The following is a 25930-nucleotide window of genomic DNA, read 5'->3' as shown; positions in this document are numbered from 1 at the left end:
TTCTAATTATTTTGATCCTACGGTATGCTGCCTTCTTTTTCATGAATGTATTGTAAAGATTAGTATGTTAACATTAATGATTTATTTGTAAATAACGGGTTAAATAAAAAGCTAAATGTGTTGTAAAAACATGATTTTTAAAAATATATGCACATCAGTTTAAATATTTTCTTGAGAGTTGATACCAGCATAGTTTTTAGTTGTTCATTAATGTTACCATAAAAGCTTACTTTAAATTTATTCATTGCAAAATGAGACAAAATTGGTCAAAATTTTGTCCTATTTTAAAAACAAACAAACAAATAAAATACACCCTCAAGGTATAAAACATTTAACTCTGTTCAAAATAAATTTAATGCAACATTATGTGGTAAATTCAATACTATAAAATGCCAGTTTTGCATGTTTAAAAGATAAGAGATTAGACCTCAAGCCAGAACTTATTAAAAGTTCACTAACTTACATCGTAAAATATTTAAACTCACAAATAAGAGTTTCCTCAATTTTGATTTTTCAAATTAGTAAAAATGTCATTAAAAAAAATAATGTCATAAAAATAAAAATATACAGAAAGGAGTAGTTATTATATTACCCAGTGTTGTCTGTCTTTAAGCCACTTTTGTAAGATCTGGTAAAAGAAGTGCCATCAAGTTTGATCTGTCCCCTGTCTCTGGAGGAATCATAGTGACCCTCAAGGGCATAAATGTCCCATGTGTGTCCATTTACAGTGTGCTACACAGCTGCAGAACCAAAGAGGGGATGCTCTTCACTGGAGGCAGGAAAAATACAACAACTGGGTTTTTTATCTACATTTATGGGACTTTTTCCTCTCAATATTTCAGACACACAGGTCTTTGTCTGCCCCAAGATGATCAAACTCTTCCAGTTCAGGCAATCAGTCTGGATTATTTTAAGAGAAGACTAAAGAAGATGTACGTTTAGATAACTAATGTGAAAAAGGATCACAAGTACACTGTAATCAACCACACATTTAATTACAAAGTTTCGCAATTTAACTTAATCTGAGGAAATGAGTAGCATTTTTTTCAATTTTGTTTTAAAAGATCTTTATTAAGTATAAAAGTAACTACACAATCTTTGTGATTAAACATCAATAGTGGACTTGTGGTCATCTAAAATTGCAGCATTACAGTTTGTGTTCTCTGTTCTGCATAGAAAATCTATGTATAGCCCTTGTTTACTCTTCTTCTTCAGTGTCGTTCTGCTGCATGCTGAAGGGAAAGCTGCATATACTTTTTAGACACGTTAGATTCTCAAGGCTCGAAATGGGTCTTAAACAACAGCTTGTTTTATTTTGAAATGAAAAAGGTGCTAGTATCTAAAGGTGAAAAAGGTGTCCACGTGGAATGGCCTTGAACTCACAGGGTTAGGAAGCTGAAAACCTTTTTATATAAATAACACCTTTCAGAAAAAAATCCCAAAGTGCTTCCTGGTGCAAAATGTAAGTACAAGGCATAAAGTAAAACCTTTAAGTTAAAATAAAACCAGTCAAAAGGCTTTAAGTGTCTTGAGCTGTCAAGGAAACTTTTTGGTTGTGCAAATAAATAGAGGGTGGTAGGGCATGAGGATTGAAGGACACCACCCACAACGACAGCACCCATCTGCAATGTGGTCTGGAACAAGAAGACCTCTAATGGAAACGGATCTGAAACTGACGGACGATCATCTGCTCCCAAAGTAGAACACCCAATCTTCAACAACGCATAAGCCAAAATAAAAAGACAGACTTTCACAAAAGAATTGGATTCAATAACAGCAACCAAAAATAATTTTAAAAAAACACGTTGATTTTTGAATGTATGTCAGAAGTTAAACAAACTGAATACTGAGGAAGATTAATATTTTTCTTTTGACTTTTTATTTTGAGTTTATTGATACTGACGAAACCAAGAATGTAAGACAACACAAAACACATAAACCACATAATAAACAAGTAGATGTTGTACCATCCCATAAACAAACAAACATGTGTTCACCCTTACATACATATAGTAATAGGCAGAAAAACAAGGGAAACGGGAGATGTAAGATTTGCATAATAATCTTTCTTCATGCTTTTTCTGCATTTTAGTTATATTTTTTACAACACATGTGACCTTAGTGTTTAGCGACACTTCTAAGTATTCCTGAACAGAAGTACTTTTAGAAGTGTTTGCACACGCAAAACCTTCGCCACTCCGATTATCTTTTAATCCATTGTAAAAGTGTTCCCAGTGTTTTATTTTATTTATGATTATGCCGTTTTTAACCAAAGTTTTTTTTTTTTAAACTGTTGTTTCTTTTCTGGACATAGTTTCTGCAGAGCGGCAGGAGTTCATTAGAAATTCATCTCTGAGTTGTGGCCAGGACTGTTGGCTTAGAGCAAGCCCGCCCCCTTTTCCAATCGTTCATCCCTTTACACTCTTTTCTCTTCAGCTAGCTTACAGCCCCTCACAACACCAAGCTAACATTACCTTTGTAACAAAAGTGGTTAGCAATATCAGAGCTATCCAGCCGCACAGATGCCAGCTCGGACGAGAAAACGAAGATCTACATGGATCTACTTGTCTGCAAGTTGATGCATCAGAATGGAGCAGAGTAGTAAGCAGGAAGTGTTTACTACGTCACAAATAAGCTCTTTTTCAAAGGCATTTTTCGTCTGCTCCTGATTCACATAGATGTAAATATAGAAATACTCAAAAATGCAATTTGAAGCTTAATTTCTATATGATATGTTCTCCATCGTGAGAAAAATGCCACACGAACATGTCAAAAACACCAAAAAGGCGATTTCCATCGGAGTGGGTCTCTAACGACTGTTTCCTTTCTGGGATAAACATGCATGAGCACGTGGGCTGCACGTCACAGGAATATCAGCACCTTGGACAGCAGCCACAGTCGGCGCAGCGCCTTCTATGGATGGAGCTCTTTCTTTCCCCATCAATCTGCTCGGATCCCAGGAGCATTCACGGGGAAACTGATAATGAAGTTCACATTCCAGGTCGAAGATGCTCCAAACTGTTCTGAAATTCAAAATTGTAGGGAAGGAAAAACATCCGCCTAACCAGGTACCTTTCTGGAGTCAGTCACGTGAAGTGGCACTTCGTTGTCCCACTCGTTGCCGGAGGCCACCGTGTGATTCGGTGAAGAAGCACAGAGGAGGATGAAGGATTTCGTGTGAGGATCCCGTCGGGGGGCAGCAACTCCGCCGGGGGCGCATCCCAGGTTTGCAGGAATCTGCATAGCGACTCTCTTTGTCTTCCTGGTCTGTGTGGCGAAGAGACGGGGTTTTTTTCCCCCCATTAAATTGTTCCTCTTCTTCTGGATGATTAACTTTGTTCTGCTGTACCTGCTTCCGGCAGCGGGAATAAAACCTGCAGGATTTTGATGATCTGTGAATTGATGAATGCCGCTGCGAGACAACAAAGGACGCAGATTTCTGCTCTCGTCTCCAATTACTTCCTTTGACTCAAACAAAAACAGCTTGACAGACAGAATGTCAAGCTTCAGACGGTCTTTGACAAAGAAGAAATATTTTGTTATCAACCTTTAGCAGTTTTATTTCACTATTGACACATAAGAAAACCGTTAATCATTTTTACATCCATAAAAACGATTTGATGAGGAGGAAGACGCTTGACTTTTACGTTAGTGGCTCCATTAAATCCCGACATAATTTCCCCGAAGAATGGTCCCTCCCCATTGGCTGGACTGCAGTGCACATGCTATAACAACAGGATATGCAAAGAGCTGATCTAACAGCCTATCATGTCCTGCACATGCTTTTTGCATCACAGCTCTGCTCTCTGGGCTTGAATGGAGGAAATTCACTAAAAATGATCATAAAAACAGAAGAAAAAAACAATATATTGACTATAATGTGAAAGAGAGAGGAGCCTCTGGAGCTTGTTTTGTTTAAAAAAGCAGTTGTGTACGTTAAAGCTGCTGAAGCATGTTCAAGTTTGAAATCCGGATGTTCTTCAGCGATTTCAAGGTGTTGCTACTGATGAGCTCTGAACCCAGCAGGACTGACGCAGGGACAGGTACGGACACACCGTCGAGGATGAGGGGGCTGGCCTTCGGCAGCTGTGGTTGGCCACACATTAGCTGCTCTCGTCTGGATGATGATGAAAACGATGATGGGGAGAACTATGGGTCAGACCCACAACCCATCAGTGTCAGTTTTGAGGATGCAGAAGGAGCCAAATACCATAAAGGGGGCCTGGATGGAGCCTCTCTCCTGAGTGTCTCTGAAATAGGAGTGCAGACGCCGCAGTGCCGGATCTGCTTCCAGGGACCTGAGAAGGTAAATTTGAGAATTTAGAATGCTGACCAGAAACCATCATTCCAGCAGGTCTTCATCTTCCAGGTTTCTCCGTGTTTTTCAGGATGTTATGTACAAAACATCTTTTATCTGAAACTAACATCATTGATCCCACCAAACTTAGACCTCTAAGCGTTCTAAGTTTTTTTTTGTGATTGCTATGTTGGCCCAAATGACACTTGTTGTGATTTTAAAGCAGATGCTCTCAGAATTGGGTGTTTCCTGAATCATTTCCTTTCTAATTTGCTTTTGAACAAATCTACCATTTGAACTGTACTGTGTTGTGAAGTCTTTTTCTGCAACTTGAACTCATCACTGTCCAGAGTTGGCCTCCTAAACACTTCAAGTCTTTTCTAAGCCACCTTAATTTTCTCCCACGGGCTCGGAGGGAGGGGGAATCAGCAGAATTCAGGTTTGCAGTCTTCACTTTTGTGTTGCAAAAGGAACACTGTGTCTGCAAGTGAATGCATGGCTCACATCAGTTGTGTTGGTTTCACTTTTGATCAGTGATCAGTAAGAATCCATTAAATCGTTTTTTTAAATAAAAAATTCTCAGCAGCTAACCGTAAACCCTGCTCTGTAAATATTAATTCCTACACTGTCTTTTATTCATTAATTTACTTTTACATTAAAAAGAAGTGATTACAAATATTTTTCCTCCTTAAAGTCCCACTCTGTTCATTTTTTAATCTATTTTAAAAGGGTTGCCAGTTGTCTTTTATTTATAATTATGCCCTTTTTAGTCTTTTTCTAGGACATAGTTTCTTTAGAGCAGCAGGAGTTCATTAGAAATTTACCTCTGAGAATTTTCCGTTTCCGTTGACCGTTGGCACTTCCCTTCCTGTCACCTATAACTGAGAGTTCTCTGTTTATATGCCCTCCTATTATAGCCCCTCACACCCCCAACCTAACTGGTGCAACAAAAAAGGCGAGCAATATTGGAGCTATCCAGCTGCACAGTTTTGATCCAGATACCTGCTCGGATGAGAAAAAGACGTACACGGATCTATTTGTCTGCAAGTGAATGCATCGGAGCAGGGAGTTTGTTGCCCACCAATCATATTATCTACTTCACAAATATGATCTTCTTCAAACCGCATGTTTTCGTTTGCTCTTGATTTGCATTGATTTTAGTAAATAAACTTCAAAAATTGAATTAAATCTTAATCTTCGTAATATACAGTATGTCCCCCATCATCAGAATAATGCCACAAGAACAAAAACACCATTTTCGTCAGAGTGGGTATAAAAATGCACTATTGTCATTAGGTGAAATTGGGCGGCTGGGTTTGCTCTGTTTATTCTTCGCCTTTATTTTTTGACCCAGACAGTGATTACATGGAGCACAGATACTAATTTTAAGGAGAACATGTTTGAAATGACTGCAGTAACTGTTTCAAAAAAATTTACACCGAAGATCTTTTTCCTTAGCGTGTGGATCAGAGCTTGTTAAATCCAGGGAATGAAGTCAAGCTTAAAGAGCAGACAGGCCTCTTAAGGTTTTGCTTCCTCTCTAGATGTCTGGCTAATTAAAATCCCTACTCAGAGATTTTGAGAGCATATATAATGAAATGTATGTGAGATTTGTTGGTCTGAGTTTCACTCTGACAGCAAAGACCTTCTCCAGATGTCCGATGATTTTGTTTGAGGCTGAAAAACAGCAGGGATGAGGGAGGAAAACAGAATTCAGATGTAAGTTATTAAGAACCAGCCTCACAGAGTTTGATGCACCAAGAACGTCTCCCGCTGTCACGGCATTAAAAATGCATGCTTTTAATGTTTGCAGCTCACGATATGTTCTCCAACTACTCACCAGCTGTCGAGCATGAAATACCTTGAGAAAAGATCTTTCAGCTTTATTTTCCTGTGAAAATCAGCAAACTCTTTTAATTAGTCTAACATAATGATTATGTCTTTCTGATGCTGACTTGAACTTTAATTTTCAGCCATAATTAGTCATTTAAATAGAAACCTCCTTCTAAAACTGATTAATCTAAAATCATTACCCACCTATGAGTTGTAAACAAGCAGATAAATACAGCCCTCTAGTGATTTTTGTGATTTTCTCAAAACTTTTGATTAATCACAGCAATAATTTATTGCTACCATCAAGAAATATATGATATTCTACTGCTAAAAATATCTATTTAGTGTCTTCAAACACATAGAAGTGCGAAAAAGATTTTAAAATATATATTTAAAAAAGGAAAAAGAAAAAAAGCTAATCAACTGAAAATTTTAAGAATCAGTGACGGGTGTTTTTTTCCTACTTTGTGTGATGTTGGGATGCACCAAAATATTCGAACTTTAGTTCATTTATTCAACTGTTTGAAAGATGTGTGATCACCTCACAGCAACGAGAGGCAAAGCATCAGCAGCTGTCAAAAAGAGAAAGACAAATAATGTTGAAAGTAGCATCAAGTAACAATAGAACTGCAGCGGACTGGAGTTTTCTGAAGTCAGAAAGACTGTCAAGCCGAAGACGATATCAGAGGGTTCTTAAAATAGAAGCTGCAGATACAGGGTCCTTCCTTACTTCTGTGGAGATAATTCATCTCTTTGTCATAGAGAATAATGCACGAGCTGCATGTAACATGCAAGGAGCACTTTTGTTTGAAGCTTCTGCACCTTTATTGGAATAAATGAAATATGTGTGTCACCTTTAGGTTTTCATCTGTGTTATTATGAGCACTAAACTCAATCCAGGCCACACAAAAATGAGATATCATTGATACAGCAGATATCATTGCCACATAATTTTTGGAACTATAAACAAATTATGAAAGAATTCCTAATTTCTATATCCTAATATAAAAAATATTTAGACACTGAAAGATTCTCAGAATAAGCATTTACACAACACATGTAAAATGATAGAACTGTTTTTATCACAACTTATTGTTACAGAGACAATAGATAGATATGCCTTTATTGTCATTGTCTACTTGGACAATGAAATTGTAGAAAATAGCACCAGCAGCAATTTTCATAATACCTGAATATTTCTTAATTTATGAGAATCAGGGGGATCTCCAGGCCGTAAGGGCCGGTGTTTCTGCATGTTTTCCAAGTATTCGTACCTTACTCATGGCTAATTACCTGGATCAGTGGTGTCCAACCAATTATGTCTTGGCAGAGCAGGAAATTTCCCATCCCAGCTCTAAATTGTCCCTGGGTGTGACTGAGAGTGTATGGGTGTGTGATTGTGTGGCCTTACAATAGACTGGTGGTGACCTGTCTACTGTGTACCAGTATCTAGGTTAGGCTCTGGCAGCCCCGTGACCCCGAAAGGCACACAGCAGGTTGAGAAGATGGACAGATGGATCTTATTTTTGCTGTTGAAACCTCCTGATGCAGCTGCTCGTTTTTGCCTGCAGGGGGAGATGTTGAGCCCGTGTCGCTGTGACGGCTCAGTGCGCTGGAGTCACCAGACCTGCCTCATCCGCTGGATCAGTGAGAGGGGCTCCTGGAGCTGTGAGATCTGCCACTTCAAGTACCAAGTCCTGGCCATCAACACCAAAAATCCGCTGCAGGTACACTCAGACCGCTGCTCCAGCCGGCTCTGCTGTGCTTCATTTAGACTGTCAAGCTTAAAAACTGAAAATGAATAAATAAATAAATAGATAAAGTCATGCAAGGAGAAGAGTGCTTAGGAGAATGTTGTTGCATTACAGCACTGAGTTTAAGACCGTCACCCTTCTGTCTGTGGCAACCACACACTCATCTCCAGATTCTTCAGCAGGCAAAAGAAAAAAAGAAAAAGGTGCCAGAAACTGTAATGTTACTTACCTCTCGGATCATCTGGATTCATTCTGAAGGAGAAAAATGTGACACTATGATGAAGGACAAATCGCTGATGGTTTTGTTTTTGAGCTGAACTCTCACACTTTGTCAAAAACAAGATGACAGATGTAGGACGGGGAAAAAAACGTAGGTGGAGACAAACTCATATTAACTAATCAAACAGAAAGACTTTTTAAAGCACAATTTTAGCTTGAAAAAAGATCTCTCCTCTTGTCTGCAGTGGCAGCCCATCCCCCTGACTGTGATTGAAAAGGTGCAGATTGCAGCTATCATCCTGGGCTCCTTGTTCCTCTGTGCCAGCGTGTCTTGGTTGGTGTGGTCATCTCTCAGTCACTCAGCAAAATGGCAGCGGCAGGACCTGCTGTTCCAGATATGCTATGGGATGTATGGATTCATGGATGTAGTTTGTGTGGGTAAGACAAAGATATTGCAAACCAAAATTGTTGAATCAGGATTTGTGTCAGTCTGAATCCATCCATCCATCCATCCATCCATCCATCCATCCATCCATCCATCCATCCATCCATCCATCCATCCATCCATCCATCCATCCATCCATCCATCTATCCATCCATCCATCCATCTTTGGCTGACTTTTGTCCTTTATTTGACAAAAAAATGTGTTGCAGGTAAAGAATCATTAGCTGTGCTCCCTGCAACTCAAAGACTCCCAAAGATTTTCTTTACTTTTGTTTTGTTTTTGTTTTTATTTGGACAACACCCAAAAAAACTTCCAAAATTGGCAAAATTTGAACAACTTCTTGAAGTGGGAATTTTTCAACCTTTTTGGAGCTGTGGTTCACCTTTTTCCTTGATAAAAATAAAAAGGCACACCTCCCACCAAAATGTACGTATATTTAAAGAAGGAAACTCTGTAGTCTGCATCAGTCATTCTTAACAAAGCGTCTGGAATAAAAATCAAATAAACGCAAAGAAGAAAGTCTTTTATGATTTTTCAGATTTCACTGTGAAACGTCGGCCTGTTTGAAAGACATGTTAGCAATGGTAAATGTTTTTTTTATCAATCAGGGGAAATTAAATAAATTCTTACTGTACACCTGACAATCTCTCACAGCACACTTGTATACCGCAGGCCACAGGTTCAAAAACACTGATTTAAAAAAACAAAATGGAAAAATGACAATTTCCTATTACTGTTACCAATTATTTTCTAACTCCTGCAACGCATTTGGCAGCACCTCTCTGCATTTCCTTAATTCCGAACCAATCAATCACACTCAGTACTTCATGTACCTTTTTGAGCTCTGTGTTGTCGAGCAAACAATTGTTTGTGTGTCGATAACACCATTCCCTTCCTAAACCTTAACACCCTTTTGTTTTAAACACCCAGGCTTGATAATCCACGAAGGATCATCTGTCTACCGGATCTTTAAGCGCTGGCGGGCAGCGAACCAGAAGTGGAAAGTGCTGAACTATGAAAAAGCGAAGGACTTAGCTGACCCCACCGGTTCCAGTCCTGAATCTGCTGCTCGACTTGAGAGGAACTCCTCAAGCGTTGAGAGGGACAGGGGCCAGGGGGCGCGCCAGCATGTCAGGACTATTCTCAGCCGTTCCTGTGGCTACACGGTTTTACACATCCTGAGACACCTGAGACCAAACAACCTGAACACGAGCAACCAGGAGGTCGTCATGAGAGTGACCACGGTTTGATGCCACCATTGCTAAAGAAGACTGTTGTCAGGGCATTTTTGGAAAATGATCTTGACACTGCCTGGAACTGTCGTGTCCCATAATGCGCCCAAGATTCTTATGCATTCAGATCGAGAGTCAAAAATGAAAAACTGGGTAACAAGTAAACCATTAAAAAAAAAAAAAAAAGATTTTTTGAATCTTTTAACATTTTGTGCCACATCAACAGTAATTCTAAATTGCTTTGGGCATTGTTTAATCTTGTCTCTCCTCAGATTTCATCCCAAACACCAAACCTTGTTTTTCAGAAATGACTTTCTGCCTCAGGAGTTCGTGCACGCAGGCTCAAAATTATGGTTCAAACAAAAACAAAAAAAACACCCCCTATGCTTTTACTGTGTAATAGGTAAAGTCCCACTCCAATCTTTTGACCCATTGTAAAAGCGCTCCCAGTGCTCTTTGAATCATGATTATGTTTTAGATATCTGCAGAGCAGCATAGGAGTTTAATTCACCTCTGAGTTTTAGGCAGAACTGTTGACGCAGATCAAGCCCGCCCCCACTTGCTATCACCTTCTTTTTACACACTTTCCGGATTGCCTTACAGATGAGGAATACAAATGGATCTTGTTGTCTACAAGTCGATGCATCAGAATGGAGCAAAGCAGGGAGCTTAATCGTTTGTGACTTACTTCGTCACAAACAAGTTCCTTTTCAAATGGCATTTCTTCACATGCTCCTGATTAATCAAAGAATACTTAGAAATGCAATTTTAATATTGATTTTCCTTAAATGTGCCCTCCATCATTAGAAAAATATCACAATGACACATTAAAAACACCAGAACCACACTTTTCATTGGAGTGGGTCTTCAAATTAACAGTGGGCTTCTCATAAATAAAACAATAAAGAAAAACAACATTTAAAAGATGTTTAGAAATTTGCTTGTTTGTACATTTGTACAATAAAGATTGTAAATGTAATTACCAAGATTTTTGTTGTTCTGTTAAACTTATTTTAATATTCCTATTTAAAGCTGACATATAATTAAAAAATACAAACTCTGATAGAGAAAAAAGTTATGCCATCACACAGTGAAAACATTTTTATTTTACTGTGAACAAAATCATGTCTGTGCCATGTAAATGAGAATTACAAACAGTAAATATAGCCTGGTTCAAAAGAAGAATTTGTTCATTCCATTTTATTCTTGGTTGTGCTTCTGTTTTAGATGTAAATGTTTCTTTGTGCCCTGTGCATTGACATGTTGGCTGAAACCACTTCAAGAAGACTCTGAAGGCTGAACCTGCTGACTGACTTATGAAGTAACCTCTGTTTCTTCTTAGCTCTGGAGGTAGCTGGGTTCTCAAGTCTTAGGAGCTCATAAGACTTTACTTATGAGAAGAAAACAATTGCACAGTGAACAGGAGGTTTTCTCTCATATTCATTTTTTTTTGCTGTTACTCAAGACATGGAGCTACCATCCACAGGTTTTTCGGTGACTCAGTCAAAGGCCTATTCTGGATTATCAAAGAAAGCTGCATTAAGATTCAAATGGCCTTCAAATCCAACCAATAAAACCCAGTTCGTGTAAATCCGATTACAAATTTCTGTGTGGTGCTTAATTGTTGCTGGATATTGATAGCTATGGTGAAGCTGGTTGCTCACAGTTTACGGGGAAAGAGTTGAAACCTGTGATTTGTTGACGCCTTTATTCTGAAACACATGTCATGCATATGGTGTTTTAAAGCTAGTTTGAAGCTCCTTCCTTACTCATAGGATGACTAAACATTGATAGCTGGAGACAATGCTTTTTAAAAATTATTATTTATATCATTTCCTTTTAATGAGGACAAAACTGAAAATGTTAATTGAATTATTACAGAAGAAATAACAAAAACTGATTCCCCTTTTTCTAGAAATTAAGTGCTTCTAAAGAAAGCTATTTGATCCCATGGTCAATTTACAGTAGCTTTATTATTTAATCTGGTTTGATTAAGCTTTTTACATTTTTACATTTAATTTTTATGGACAAAACCAAGCAATCACTGGTGATATTGTTATTAAATGTAGTTTTTCCCCTACGTGTTCGTTGTACTGTGTGGCACAGTTTTAGTCCTTAAACTTTTCTCCTATTTCGCTGTTTTGTTTTGCTTAATGAAGGAAATCCAATTTGTAATCCACAGGGTTTTTAAATTACGTCCTTTTAAAAACCAACATGGCAACCTTAAAAGGACGCTTGGTTGTGACGTCACATATCTGCGACTCACCCAAACGTGACTTGTAAAGTCGGTGTTTTTGCGGTTTTCTCCCTAAGTTTTTAATATTTGAAGACACGCTAGAGTAGCGTATTTATATTTATTCATCATGAGCTCGTCAATGCCGCAGAAGCGTTTCTACAGACAGCGAGCCCATTCTAACCCAATGGCGCACCACACGTTTGAATAGTGAGTCAATTCTCATACCGACATACATTGATTGAACTTACTCTGGAGCTTTCTTTTTCTTTGTGTGATAAAAGTCTTGATATATTATTATAAACTTTTTTTCATGTAACAGACCCCCTCTTCAGCTCTGGTTTAAAACATCAGAATGCAATAATCCAAATTTAAGATGTTTAAGAACATTTAAAGCTCTGTCATGTCAGTGTTTTCATCAGTCATAAAGCTAAACAAAAAAAATAGTTACTTAGCCAATTTAGAGTTTACTCAAACATGAATTAATGAAGTTTCTTAGTTTGATTTATTTTTCCAATGCATTATAAGTTTATCACCACAACATCTGACCTTCAATTATAAAAGTTAATTTAAAAAGTAAAAGATAAGGATATACAATTTATAAAGAAATAACTTTAACAAAAACAACAAGACTAAGAATTGAATGGGACTGTTTAATTTTTAATAATAATAATAATAATAACATGGTATTTAAATCACTCTCTTTTTGAGATTTGTTAGAAAACTTTTAAATATATATTAATAATCTCTCCTTTTTCACATTTGAGATTGATCTCTCTCTTTACTCGGTTTGCATTTTATTAGGATTCAATAAAGAAAGCAATAATAAATACCTCAAAAACAAGGAACTTCATTATGAAAAATGCAACCATCCATGCTTTATTCTCAAGCAAATAGACTGGATTGTAAAGAGTTGGGACCAGATGTTAAACAAAGAAGTGCATTTTCAAAATATATGTATGTACAGATAAATATTAGATTTATCCCTTGTATATATTTGTATCTTGTAATAAAAACAAGTTTTTTTTAATTATAAGATACATATTAACCCTTGGTGGCCAGACTTATCCAGAGTAACTGCATGGACAAAAGTTGTGTTTAGGATGCACTCCAGTGTAAAAACCCATATCGTATCAAATAGGCCTGCACAATGAATCGCTAATTTATCGTTATCGCAATTTCAAGCTGTGCAATTTCCATATCGCAAAAGTCGGGGGAAATCGCGATAAATTGTAAACCTTAAATGTGCTAAAACAATCTTAAGGCAGTTTGAATTATTTAACAAATTGATTAAATTCCTTTATGACCAATCAGATGGAGCTTTTATGTTAGATGTTGGCCTCCTGTGTAGACGAGTGTCATTTGGAGAATGATTTCAGTTATTTTGACTCATTTTTAAATAAACTGTGAAATGGAAATGTTTTTTTTTTTTTGCTATTTATTCATTTATCGCAAGTTAAGTCATCATCGCAATATTGATCACTAATATCGCATATCACGAGTTTTGCTCATATCATGCAGCTCTAGTATCAAATGTAGTTCATGAGAGCTTGTGTGCAGAATTGTTTTATCTTAATTTTATCTTATTCACAAATTTTATCTTAATTTGACGACTTTTTTATCACTATTTCTTCCTTTCCAGTCCGGTATGTCCTCAGGAAATGGACTGGTCCAAGCTGTATCCAGACTTCACGACTGGCAACACGCCTGACAAAGCAACCCCTCGAGTGGAGTTTGCAGACATCGGATGTGGATATGGAGGACTTTTGGGTATTTTAAGCCACTAGTCTGATTTTTTTTTTTTTTTTATGCTTGTGCTTTTTATTGACCTCATGTCTGTACTTTATTTGCACTTTGCAGTGGAATTATCTCCACTCTTCCCTGACAAACTCATCCTGGGCATGGAGATCCGGGTGAAGGTGTCGGATTATGTGCAGGACAGGATTCGGTCGCTGCGTGCCTCCAACCCAGGGAGTTATGGGAACATCGCTTGCCTTCGAAGCAATGCCATGAAGTACCTGCCCAACTTCTTTTTCAAAGGGCAGGTAAGTTTTGTGCTGTAAAAAATATTCCCCAAAAAAGCTTTTACTTTGAAAGTTAAGAATGGGTTATATGGATCTCTTTTATTCTACCTGTGAGATGTTCAGGGACTTCCTTAGTTAACATAACACAGCATTACCTTTATAATTTTAATAATAAGATTGCCTACACAATTTTTGAAAATGGTTAAAGTGATTGATCTCTAATTATATCACTTCACTTGCTCCAAAAATTGAAAATTGATTCATGATTGAGTTTTATGATGAAAAATAATCTGCACATATCTTAGATAACTGATCTGCATGTGCTATGTTGATTTATGAAATAGAGTTGTCTGTTTTTACATAATAATTAAGTAATTCATCTTTGTCATGTGATTTATTGATACTAAAGGATTCTTAATTCTGTCTGATAAAAAGTTATGAACTGGATAATGATAAATGATAGAATGAAAATGGTGCGGTAGAACAGGGGTGGTATTACATAAATTCCCTTCCTTCCATTCCCTTTCAATGTCAAATTTGATTTAATGTCAAATTATCCTAAATTCTATACGTCTTTGTGTGCATTATACTTGCTTTGATTGCTTAAAACAAACCATTGCAAATCAAAGATGACCAATTGCTGAACTCTCTCCATCATATATTCCCGATGCTGTTTTCTGTCTTTGAGCTGAATCTAATTCACTAAAATGAAAAATCTAATTAGGAATTAGGATTAGATTTTAATCTGTAAAACTCAGGTGAGCAGAAAGACTTTCTCAGAAAAAAGAACTAAAATAATTCATCTTTATGCTAAGTTCAGGTTTGATCAGAGAGCTTTTCACTGCAAAAACACAACATCTCACCAAGTCTGTCTGTCCAGTTTCCAGATTCAAATTAAATATTTATGACTAAATTAATTTACCAGTAAATTTTTAAGAAGACGTAACATCAAATCTAGATCATCTCCATTCATTTAATCTTAAAAAAAATCTTATTTGTACCTAGATCTTTGAGCAAAACAAGGTTTGTATTTACTTTTTATATTATTTTTAAGTTTCATTGGTGATGGTGAGTGGTTTTGTTTCAAGGAAAAAACTTTCATGTTGGGGAATTTGACTCATATTACTTTCGTGGACAAATTTATCTTAAAATGTGTAACTCTAATTTTTTGTCTTATTCTAAGATAATTTTGATCTAAAAATACAGATATTTGGGTTGCTGTATTGCTTAAAATAGTATATACTTGGGGGCAAAAGTGTATATACAGACTTTAAATATAAAACCTTTTTTAAGCAAAACATATTTAGGATTTTTAAAGAAAATATACCTAAAGCCGAGTGTTTATAGCTAATTTCAAGATTTAATTTTATCCTAAAGGGGCAAAATATTGCAACTTATTTTAAGAAATGTTACCAAAAGAAATTCTTCAAGTTCCATAGTCAGACATTTTCACTTGCAACGAAAGAAAAACATCTCGTATGTAACCTTTTCTAACTTATATTGAAAAATACATTTTTTCCACTGTTGCTTTTAGACAAATAGATAACAAAATAAAATAAAAAGTAGTTTTTAGATGACAAAAGTTAGAGAAGTCTCCTTTCTTAGTTTTTGCTTTTCATAAGTAATTAAAGGAAGGAAGAAATTAGAGTTCTGGGATACCAGGACATTTGAAGGGACTAAGTGCTTTGTATGACCAAAAATCTTTTAGATGGTTTTCTATTTGTTTTAGTTCTACAAACAAAATTGGTGATTTTTCTGCTCACATGACAATGTAAAACATTTAAAGTGAAGACTCGTGCACGTTTTAAATCTGCTTTGCAATAAATACCCTTTTTTTGTTCTTTAATCTTTCTTTTTTATTTATTTTTTTTACAAACGACTTTTTTCATTTACTTAAAGTTATTAAAACCAGGAAAGAAATTAGAAGGGAGGGAATTGGACGATAAATAACAAACTTTTTTGCCCAGACTTTTTTCATTTAGATCGGGGGTCTCAAACTGGCGGCCCGCTCGCTATTTGCAGCCCCAGAACACATTAAGGAGTTCCTTACTTTCCTTTTTAGAAAAGTGTCTATTCGCTTGTTATTTTCTAAATAAATGCAGTCAGTGCTGAACTTTTTCCTGGGCCGCACGGACCCGGAGGAGGGTTTAGGTTATTGTTACGGCGGCGTATCAACCCCAACCAAACGGTTCTCGTGCTCGGCTGTGACTGCAGCCCACCGCTCCCCCAGGAGATGGGCCAGCTGAGGAGAGTAAATGTGACACACCTACATGCGTGACAGCTAACGGGGCTTTAACATTAAACACGTGCGAGCGACAACAAGATTAGTCTTAAAAAATACGTGGGGAAAATGCAACGAGAAACGTGTTTGAGACGAATCAGCGCCGTGCCTGGATCGTTTTTGGAGACCAGGCTGGGGGGTGGGGGTGAGATGAATGCGAAGCTTCAGCGTGACTGAAGGACAACAGGAAGCTGGAGTTTTCCTTAACATTCAATTTAGTTTTAATGTAACCCCCCTCCCCCCTTTAGTATGATGTATGTCATTATATCTTATATATTTATTTCAATGTTTTGTAATGTGTGTAGCCTTTTGAATGTAGCCTATTTCTATTTCTATTTTTTTATTACAAGGTATTTTAAATTAATTTATTTGATCACTCAACAACAAAAACCGTCAGGAGACGTTTCCCATAATGCATTGTTTTGTAGTCATCTGGGCAGCTTTCAGTCAGCGCAGTACTAAATTTCCAGCTGCCTTGGCGTAGGTTGGGGCCTTGCTCCCGCCCCTTTCTCGTGATATTTTTGTGAAGTTGGAGCAAAAACATACGTCACACACCAGGTGATCTCAAACATGCTGATGGCGCATTTTGGCTGCACCTATTTGGTGTCGCCAACATGAATTTCCATCCGTTTTTGAGCCTCTCTGATCTCTTCGATCTCCAATGAACAGCGGCCGTTCTTTTATTAACCACAGTTTGAATTCAAATATGAAAATATAGGAGTGGCTGACCGGCTGCTTTACAATAACTTGTGACCAGGGTTTAAATGTGCAAAAACCCATAAGAAAGAAAATCCAAAGATGGTTACTGAATTTTGTTTCTCCTTTACTGATTGTGTTTTAAAGAGTGAACTTAAAAAAAAACATTCAACACAGACTCAAAATTGGGAGCATATAATCGTATTATCCTTAAATTTCAATAAGTCCAAGTGCAGTCCAGATTTACTGACAATCATCTTTAAGCCACACTGAGGGTCTCAGCTGAATGGGAGGAAGTGCTGCCAAGTGTCCAACAGTAAGAAGGAAAGAGAAGCCGTGTTCAGAAGAACCCATTGATGGAGGTTACAGAACTGTAGAATCTGAGTCTTCTTTTTTGTTTAATACTTATAATTCAACAGTTTTAACTGAACTGTGTTAATAAGGACACTTATATTAGAATATAGCAGAGATAGAAGACTAATCAAACAGAAATGTATTACTGATTTATTTACTTATTGATTTTTTAATTTAGGTATTTTATTTTATTTGAATTAGAGTTTTATGAATAAATTTTGTACGGAAAACGGTTGATAATAAAGTATAGTTAATAGTATAGTACATGTTCCATACAAATTTACTCACACAAGTTGCGTGTGTGTGTGTGTGTGGGTGGGTGGGTGTGGGTGTGTGTGTGTGTGTGTGTGTGTGTGTGTGTGTGTGTGTGTGCGTGTGCTGAAGTTGCGGCCCTCCCTCAGCTAGACCCTGCCTTCAGTGGCCCCCAGGCAAATTGAGTTTGAGACCCCTGATTTAGATAATTGTTAAAATTAAATGTTTTAATTTTCCTCTAAACCGATTTTTTTCAGATCTTACTGGATGTATTTTTTATTTAAAATAAATTTAGTTGTTAATATCATTGGATGCTGCCTAACTGTGAACGATAAGCGTAATAGAGGGGGCCCCTCTCTATCTTTTAACAACTCATGTGATGTGGCCTAGAAGGGCCTCGCATCAGCTAAAAGCAAAACTACAGAGCATGCATTTCTGATTAAAAATACTTCTTTTCCTCGTGTTAAACATATGGGCTGAATTAATGTATACGCACAGTAAATCCAGGGATTTTATAACAAAGGGCTCTTTGTCTGGCATGTAAGGCGTCGCATCAGCTGAGCGCCGAGCCGTGCAAGACGCCATTTATCCCTACCAATTAACTCCGGTAATCTATGACTTGTTGAAACTTGAATTAGATTACACAGTGGGTTTAGTGTGCCGGGGTTAATTTTGGGACCCTTCATATGAAAAAGGCATAATAAAAACTCCAATGGGAGGATATAAACTGGAAAATGAGGAGAGTGAAGGTGCAGCTGCTGAAGTGACTCATGAAACGCAAATCTCAAAGATGTTTCATATAAAGACACCTTATGATTGTACCTTTAAAGTTTATTAGTTCATTTTAAATGACACAGATGTATTTATACCTTTTATATCGAGCAATTTGTGCCAAGTTTGCATTGATTTACAGAAACCCACGAGGCGGTTTGGTCCGTCGAAGCGCCCCAAATCTGTTTTAACCTCCGTTCACGGGGGATTAACATCTGCTGCTTCTCGCTCTATCAAAAGTTTCTTCAACCGTTCATGATTAAAAGATATGAGAAAAGACCACCCAGTTCAGTGCTCAGAGTATCGCCCCCAGTCTCTCACATGCATGTTGTGAGTGTCAAACCCTCAAACACCCCAAACATGTTCTTTTCTTCTCCCTGGAACATTTTGTAACAGAAAAAACAACACAAAGAGTCGAGGATTTCCTTCTCCCATCAGCAAAGGAGCCCCCCGAGGCTGCAGCTGTCCCCACTTATTACCCGCACACCGTTCCGTCTATGCAAGATGTTATTTATTTTAACTAATAAAGAATGACTGGAGGGATTCATAATATATCAGGCAGACTAATATCAATGGGGCCTGCAATAGTACTCTTGTCAAAAACAGAGACGTGGAGGGAATTTCCAGTTTTGCAACCCAGAGAGTTTAACTGCCAAGCACAGAAAATAACACGGAGGCCACGTTCACAGTACAATTGGAGATTGTTTTGGGTTTTTTCTTTTTTAATTTGACGTGTAATACTTTTTTATTTTTGTTTTATGATCATTGATGTATAAAAAATAACAGAAACCAACTTGTTTTTCGTGGTAAGTAAAAAGATAGTCAAGGTTTAAGGTAAACTGAAGCCTGTAACCTCTGCAGAAGCAGAACTTCTAGCAACAATCCTGTAAAAAAAAAAAAAAAAGTAAAATTAAAATAGCTTGGTATTTGAATAACTATGACAGAGTAGAAGAAGAAAAAAATAAACAAGTATATATGAGAATAAAGTCTCATAGTGTTGGAAAGAAAAGGGTGTAAATTTTACGAGAACAAAATCACGACATTATGAGAAAAAAAATCAAGTCTACGAGAATACAGTTGTAAAAGTTTGAAAAAAAAAGAATAAAGTCATACAATTATTAGGAAAAGGATACAAAATTATGATTAAAAAATAGTTTCTGTTTTACCAGGAAAAAGTTGCAGAATAATAAGTAAAAAAAAAACTTTACTAGAGTTGTGCAGAAATATGAATAATTTGTTAAAATATGAGAAAAGTCTACGTTTTATGACAAAGAAGTTGCAGAATTGTGAAAGAAAATCAGCAGTTAAAGTCGTAAGATTGCTTTCACTTCTACACATAAAACTTTTCTTTGTGCAAAACTGACACAAAGCATCTCCACACAAGATTTATAATCTGCTTGGTTCAGTAGAGACCTTTTGGATTTTCTTTTTTTTTTAAGTTATATTGTAAAGATCTATATGTGTTTTAGTCAATATTTGTTTTTTCCACCTTAACATGTCAGAGATTTTCTCAGTTCAAGAAAAATTCCTAAATGATTTCCAAAGCTGCTTAGTACAGAAGATGATTAGGGCCATGGAGAAAGAAGGAAAAATCTCAGAATTGTGAGATCTCAAAATTCTGAGATTAAAGTCAGAATTTTTTATGCCCTTTGTTTATCTTTCTCCATGGCCCTATTCCTCTTCTGTAGCTTAGTAACAGAAAATCTATTTTTGTCTAAAACATGTGGAGAAACAGTCCATGTTTCATTTTTCAGGGTGATTCTCGTCGGGCACTTCCTGCTTCTTGTTTGCCATAACCCAATTTTATGCAAAAGGACACTGCATAAGGCTGATGCTAACCTTTTAGACCAAGAGTAGACTAAAAAGGGTTGTTTTTTTGTAAATGGTTGTTTTAGCAGAATATTAAGTATATGTGTCTCAACTGTTTCATGAGGAATCAATAAACGGTTTCTCCTTGCTTCCTTTCTGTTCATCCTAACCATCACTCTTTTTCTTTTCTGTCTTTTAGCTCAGTAAAATGTTCTTCCTCTTCCCTGACCCTCACTTTAAAAAGACCAAGCATAAATGGAGGATCATCAGCCCCACTCTGTTAGCAGAATATGCCTACACGCTGAGAGTTGGGGTACGTATAAATGCTGGATCGCGTCCGCGTCTACGAGGGACGCGGTCATGAAAATAGTGCATCCGGGTTGCACAGGAACGTTATGCCTTCAAGACCCTTCACAGATTTGTTTTAACAAGACAGTGCAAAAAAAACTGCAACCCTCACACATTACAGATGAATGGCAGCAGAAGAGGAGAGGAATGGAGAAGTGGGTTGGGATAATTCCTGAAAGGTTTTATTGGTTTTAGGTCCAGACAGTAGTTTAAGTAATCAGAGTTTACGGCTTTGATGAAGATCCACTGTTGCTGAACTGCTTCTATCCAGTAACAGAAGCTGTCCCTTAGGATGATACTACCACCACTGTGCTGGGTGGCTAATTTCCTTTTAGCCTGAAAGGCTCAGTCTGCTTTTGAAAAGTTTTCCTGTTTCTAAGAGTGAGAATTATTTTGAGACTTATAAAGCAATTACATCTACTAGGTTGCAGAGCGGCAGTAGTTCCTTAAAAATGGCGAACAATGTCGGAGCTATCCAGCCGTACAGTTCTGATCCAGATTCCGGCTCAGACAAGGAAAAACAAAGACAAACGTGGATCTAGAAGTCTACAAGTGGATCCATTAGAATGGGGAGCTTGGGATTAACGTATTTTCTATGTAACTAATTTTTTTTCGTCTGCTCCTGATTCACAACAATTTGAATAATGAAATACTCAGAAATGTTTAATATATGTCCTCCATTATTAGAAAAATGCCAATAGGAATAAAACATCTCGGACTTCTCTCAGTATAACAAACCACTGAATGTGCAATAACACTGTTTATTTATTAGGACATTTTATTTAAGAACTTCTTAACGAACTTTTTTGATTTTTATATTTTTTATATTGGCTTTTTATGTCTACTGTTTCCTTTTCGACTGTGTGCCATCGGAAATTTCGTTGTAGAAACACAATGACAATAAAAATCTTTGAATCTTAAAAAAAAATCCCCCCAAAAGTGATTTTCATTGAAGTGAGAAAGCGTGACTTTTTTTTTTTTTTGGGGGGGGGTTACAAAGATCATAGACTTTTGCCTTAACCCAAACCCTTTTTTAAATTTTCGTTGCTGAACTCTTCACTATGATGATGCAACACAACACAATACAAATTCCTGAATTGAGGAGGCGCTGTGGCCTCCAGCTGGATCTCCACACACCCAGTCCCTGTCTACGAGCCGCTGAGACGCTCTAAAAGAGCGCAAGTGCTGGTGGAGGCTGAGGGAACAATGACGGACTTGTGTGTCTTGTGTAACTTTATTGTTTTTCCCTTAGTGTGGGCCTACAGCGGTGCGTTCACAGACATGTGTGATGGGCACACAGCTGAAGCAGAGATGGTGGGTGGAGGAATCATTCATGAAACAGATTGAAACCACATTTTTCAGTGTTGAATTCAAATTAGAATGTGGTCGAAGGAAGCAGACAGTCGTAATTGAGGTGCTAAGATAGCGGGTGGTTCCTGCCATTACGAACCTGTGTAGCGATAGACAACTTCTTCCCTAGAAAGGAGATCGGGAGAAAGTGTGCAACTGAGTCCACTCCCTGAGGTGCGCTAAAATAATTCATTTTCTGTACTCTAGTTTTATGCAGATGAGTTGTTTGTTTTATTGGTGGTTCTCTGGTGACTCCCTGTGTGCCACCTTTGTTCTACTGTACCGCATCAGCTGCTGGAAGCCCAGTTATCCCAAACAGATCGATAAAGTCTAAATGTGTGTGAAGTGTTTGCCACGGCCGACTTGCCCTCTCTGGGAAAAGAAGAGTCATACGTGCTGATATGCACCAGGATGAAAATCTGTGCCACCGTCAAGAGTTTCCACGAAATCCGTCTTCTATGAATTTTATCAGTCCGCCCTCCACAGTAAAGCATATTGACACAGGTGATTCACCCTTGTGCAGCCCGTTGACTATTTTTATCCTTTTACATAAATTGTGAGGTCATAAAAAGAAAAGAGAGAAAAAAATCAACATGTGTTCATTTATTTATGACAAAGTAGAAATGTGATTTTGTGGATGATAAAGTCCTAAACTCAACCGTGCAGCCTTTCGCTGGCTTTTCCCAAAAGTGTGATGATAACCCCCACATATCTTCCCATGACAGGGTTTGGTGTACACCATAACAGATGTGGAGGAGGTCCACCTCTGGATGGTGAAGCACTTCACTGAGCATCCACTGTTTGCACGTGTCACGGAGGAAGAGCTGGTATGTTGACGTGGAACCTTTCACCGCTCTGTTTGAAGTCCACCGGTTTGGCGCTCGCGTCCCTGCTGTTCAGGGAACGGAAAAAGGTTGGAACGAGGATATCTGATAGGAGGGTGTTCTGATTTGAACATACGTAACCTTTTTACCAAGAACTTTACCCTCTAAAGCCTGCTACGTCTAATGACTGTTAGAAAATTCACATTTTCAGATGGTTTTTTTAAACCCTTTGATGAAATCCCCCAAAACATTTGTGCAATATAATACTTTTATGAGATAAAGATGGTATCAATTATGATAAATTGGGGTGATTTATTACGTTTTTGCTCTCTACAATATTAGTTTAAGATTCAAAAATATTGACATGAGAGTTCAGGGGAAAAAAGCTCCTCATTTACTCACTGTCTCAAATTTGATCCAAACATTTTTAACATGGTGTGACTGTACAAAGTAAGGGTTAATGGCCGACGTAGTGTGCATTTTTAAAAATCACTGCACGGCGTGGAAGCCTGAACTGAGGACAATTGCCTCCACGAAGTGCAGGTTTTAATTTTCGATGTGTTAAATTAGAGCACTCTGGAATTGATCAATAACTATAAAAATGGTGTAGGTTCTCCAGCTTTGCTTACCTCTACAGCCTGAGGAGCTCCAATAGGATTTTCTGATCTTTCTTAGCAGCATTTCCTATTTTCAGCATAAATGTTTAGCTTTGTTCTATTTTATTTTAACATTTGTCTGTTTGATTTTGAAGGTTTTTTTCAGGTCAAGTTGTGGAAAAGTGCAGAAGCATTCGGTCATATCTGTAGAGTAATGTAAAGTTGGCTCACCAGCTGTTCAGCACAGAGGCTTTACTCAATGAACTGTATTACATTTATTCCAAACTAATAGATGCTGTCCTTAAAGTTTTAAAGAACTAGAGCTAAAAATGTTAAACTTTGAGTATAAAAAAGAGCATCTAGCGTCTTTAGCATATGAGAAAACCTTCTTGTCCTGATTTTGCAGGTGGATGACCTCATCGTAAGCCGGTTGGGGACGTGCACCGAAGAAGGAAAGAAAGTTCAAAGAAATGGAGGAAAGAATTTCCTGGCAGTTTTTCGGAGGATTGACGATTCACCTTGAGGAGAGCAGGATTACCCCCGTCTGAGACTTTTTTTTATTAGCCTTCTAAATTCACCAGATAGAATTTTATTTAAAAGAAAATGTTTTTTTGCAGATGAGAAGTAAATCCTGACTTTTGTTTCAGTCCATACTTCTGACTTGCTTTGTAAAGCTCTTCTGAGGTGCTACAGTCATGAAAGGAGGTTTCCGTGGTTCATTTTGTAAATCACTTCAAAGGAGTAAAGCGTCTCTGCTGATATGAGTCTGTGGTGTTTTATTTTCTGTAAAAGGAGCGAGACAGTTATTAACATCTTGCCTGTTTGTTTTGGGTGGTTTTCGGCTTCAGAGTTAATGATTTATGGTACATTTCCAGCCAAAGAACATTTATTTATCTTCATTTACCAAAGGATTGATGTGAGGTCCACGTCAGACAATCCTGTCCTAGAAACAGTAATTTTCAGTGTTTGTTTTTGTAATTCCAGGTGCTCATTACAGGTTGGTGTTCTTTATCTGTCAGACTTCTGCCGCTGCAGGCGGCTGTCGTTATGAGCAGGACGGCACTTGCCTTAACCACAGCAGACGCTGGAAAACTTAATCAGATTAGACAAAAATTGAAGCACAAAAATTGCATTGATATTTAACTTGCATCTCTTTGTCTTAGGGGTTCAACAATTCTATTCCTTTCATAATTTGTGGTTGCAGACACGATTCATAGTCGATTTTGAACAATCCGGTTCACCGACCTAAAATCGATCCACGACATCTATAGCCAAAGATTAAACCGGTGTAGCTCAGACATAAATACCTGGGTTCCGAACAGTGCAGGTGAAGCTTTCCAGATTCTGTTTATTTCTTGGAAGATAATCAAGTGTTAATTAAATATGTGTACCAACAAATAAACAAGAATTAATGGAAAATCCATTCACACTTTAGTTTCATAAAGTTCAGCCCACTGTTGTTTTTCTACATCGAAATAACACAAAAAGAACATTATTAGATCGTTCTGCTGCACTGAATGCTCACATGTCTTTGCTAAATTCACAGTGTTTCCACAGATTAGACTGCAACGATGGACTGATCATTTTTTGCTGCCATCATGTGAGTGTTGTCTGCTGTGGTGGCACTTTTACGCTTTAGTAAAATAAACCCACTGTGTCTCAATCAAGTGATATTATAGTCCATTAGAATCAATTTATTTCATTTTGCGATGATTTTATATGGTATAGGTCGACACAATTAGAGTTTCTGAGTCCAGTGAACTCATTATCATGTTCAAGAAATCAGTCTGAGATGCCTCAAGGTTAGACGTGTTGTGCATTCAGAGATGCTCTTCTGCAGACCTCGATTGTAACCAGTTCTTTGAGTTCCTGTTATCTTTCTATCAACTGGAATCAGTCTGGCCATTCTCCTCTGATCTCTGGCATCAACTAGGCATTTCCACCCACAGACCTGCCACTCTCTGGATATTTTCTTTTTTTCTGGCCATTCTTTGTAAACCCTAGAGATGGTTGTGGGTAAAGATCAGCTTCTGAAATACTCAGACCAGCCCGTCTGGTTCCAACAACCATACCACGTTCAGTCTCTTCAATCACCCTTTTTCCTCCTTCTGATGCTCAGTTTGAACTGCAGCAGATCATCTTGACCGTGTCTACATGTCTAAATGCATTGAGTTGCTGCCATATAGGATTATATATACATATAAAAGCTTGTAAGTCGTGGTGAGAGAAGCTTTTAAAATTGCTTCACCAAGCTTCAAATTACAGTGAGTTAAATTATTCTTAATTTGATCATATTACTTAAAAAAAATGAAAAACATGTTTTATATGCTCACTGAAAATAGTGAACACTGGAAACATGAAGTTATCAGAACAGAAAAAGCCTCAACTGCACATGCTTTTAACTAAAAACAGGATACATTTTCATCATTCTTTAATAGTCTATCCCAGCAATCGTCATTAGGATTTGCTCTGCTGTCATCCTTTTTACTGCCATCTGGCAACAAGGTCCTCCCAGTGACCCAAAGCACATCATCTAACATTTTAGCAGCATCAGGTCATCGAGCAGAGTTTTTATGATACACTCTGCTGGAGAATCAAAGGAAAAAACTCC

General features: G+C 37.5%; 2 protein-coding genes across 2 annotated transcripts; both read left to right on the top strand.

The window, feature by feature from the left end:
• Positions 1–2861: 2861 nt before the first annotated feature.
• Positions 2862–11366, top strand: LOC101162833 (E3 ubiquitin-protein ligase MARCHF9). Its single transcript, XM_004069246.5, has 4 exons — positions 2862–4306; positions 7702–7857; positions 8349–8541; positions 9480–11366. Exons 1-4 carry the CDS (start codon positions 3953–3955, stop codon positions 9797–9799), a joined length of 1023 nt encoding a protein of 340 aa, XP_004069294.1. The 5' UTR covers positions 2862–3952; the 3' UTR covers positions 9800–11366.
• A 649-nt stretch (positions 11367–12015) lies between these two features.
• Positions 12016–24078, top strand: mettl1 (methyltransferase 1, tRNA methylguanosine). The gene is made up of 6 exons (XM_004069122.5): positions 12016–12224; positions 13657–13784; positions 13875–14059; positions 20401–20514; positions 22625–22726; positions 23726–24078. The coding sequence occupies exons 1-6, from the start codon at positions 12145–12147 to the stop codon at positions 23840–23842; spliced, it is 726 nt and encodes a 241-aa protein (XP_004069170.1). The 5' UTR covers positions 12016–12144; the 3' UTR covers positions 23843–24078.
• The last annotated feature ends 1852 nt before the right edge of the window (positions 24079–25930 follow it).

Source organism: Oryzias latipes, chromosome 5 (genome assembly GCF_053564925.1).
Source record: "Oryzias latipes strain Hd-rR chromosome 5, Olatipes_Hd-rR_3.1".
Taxonomy (NCBI): domain Eukaryota; kingdom Metazoa; phylum Chordata; class Actinopteri; order Beloniformes; family Adrianichthyidae; genus Oryzias; species Oryzias latipes.
The sequence above is the reverse complement of the archived record's forward strand: the minus strand, read 5'-3'. Positions and strand labels throughout refer to the sequence as shown.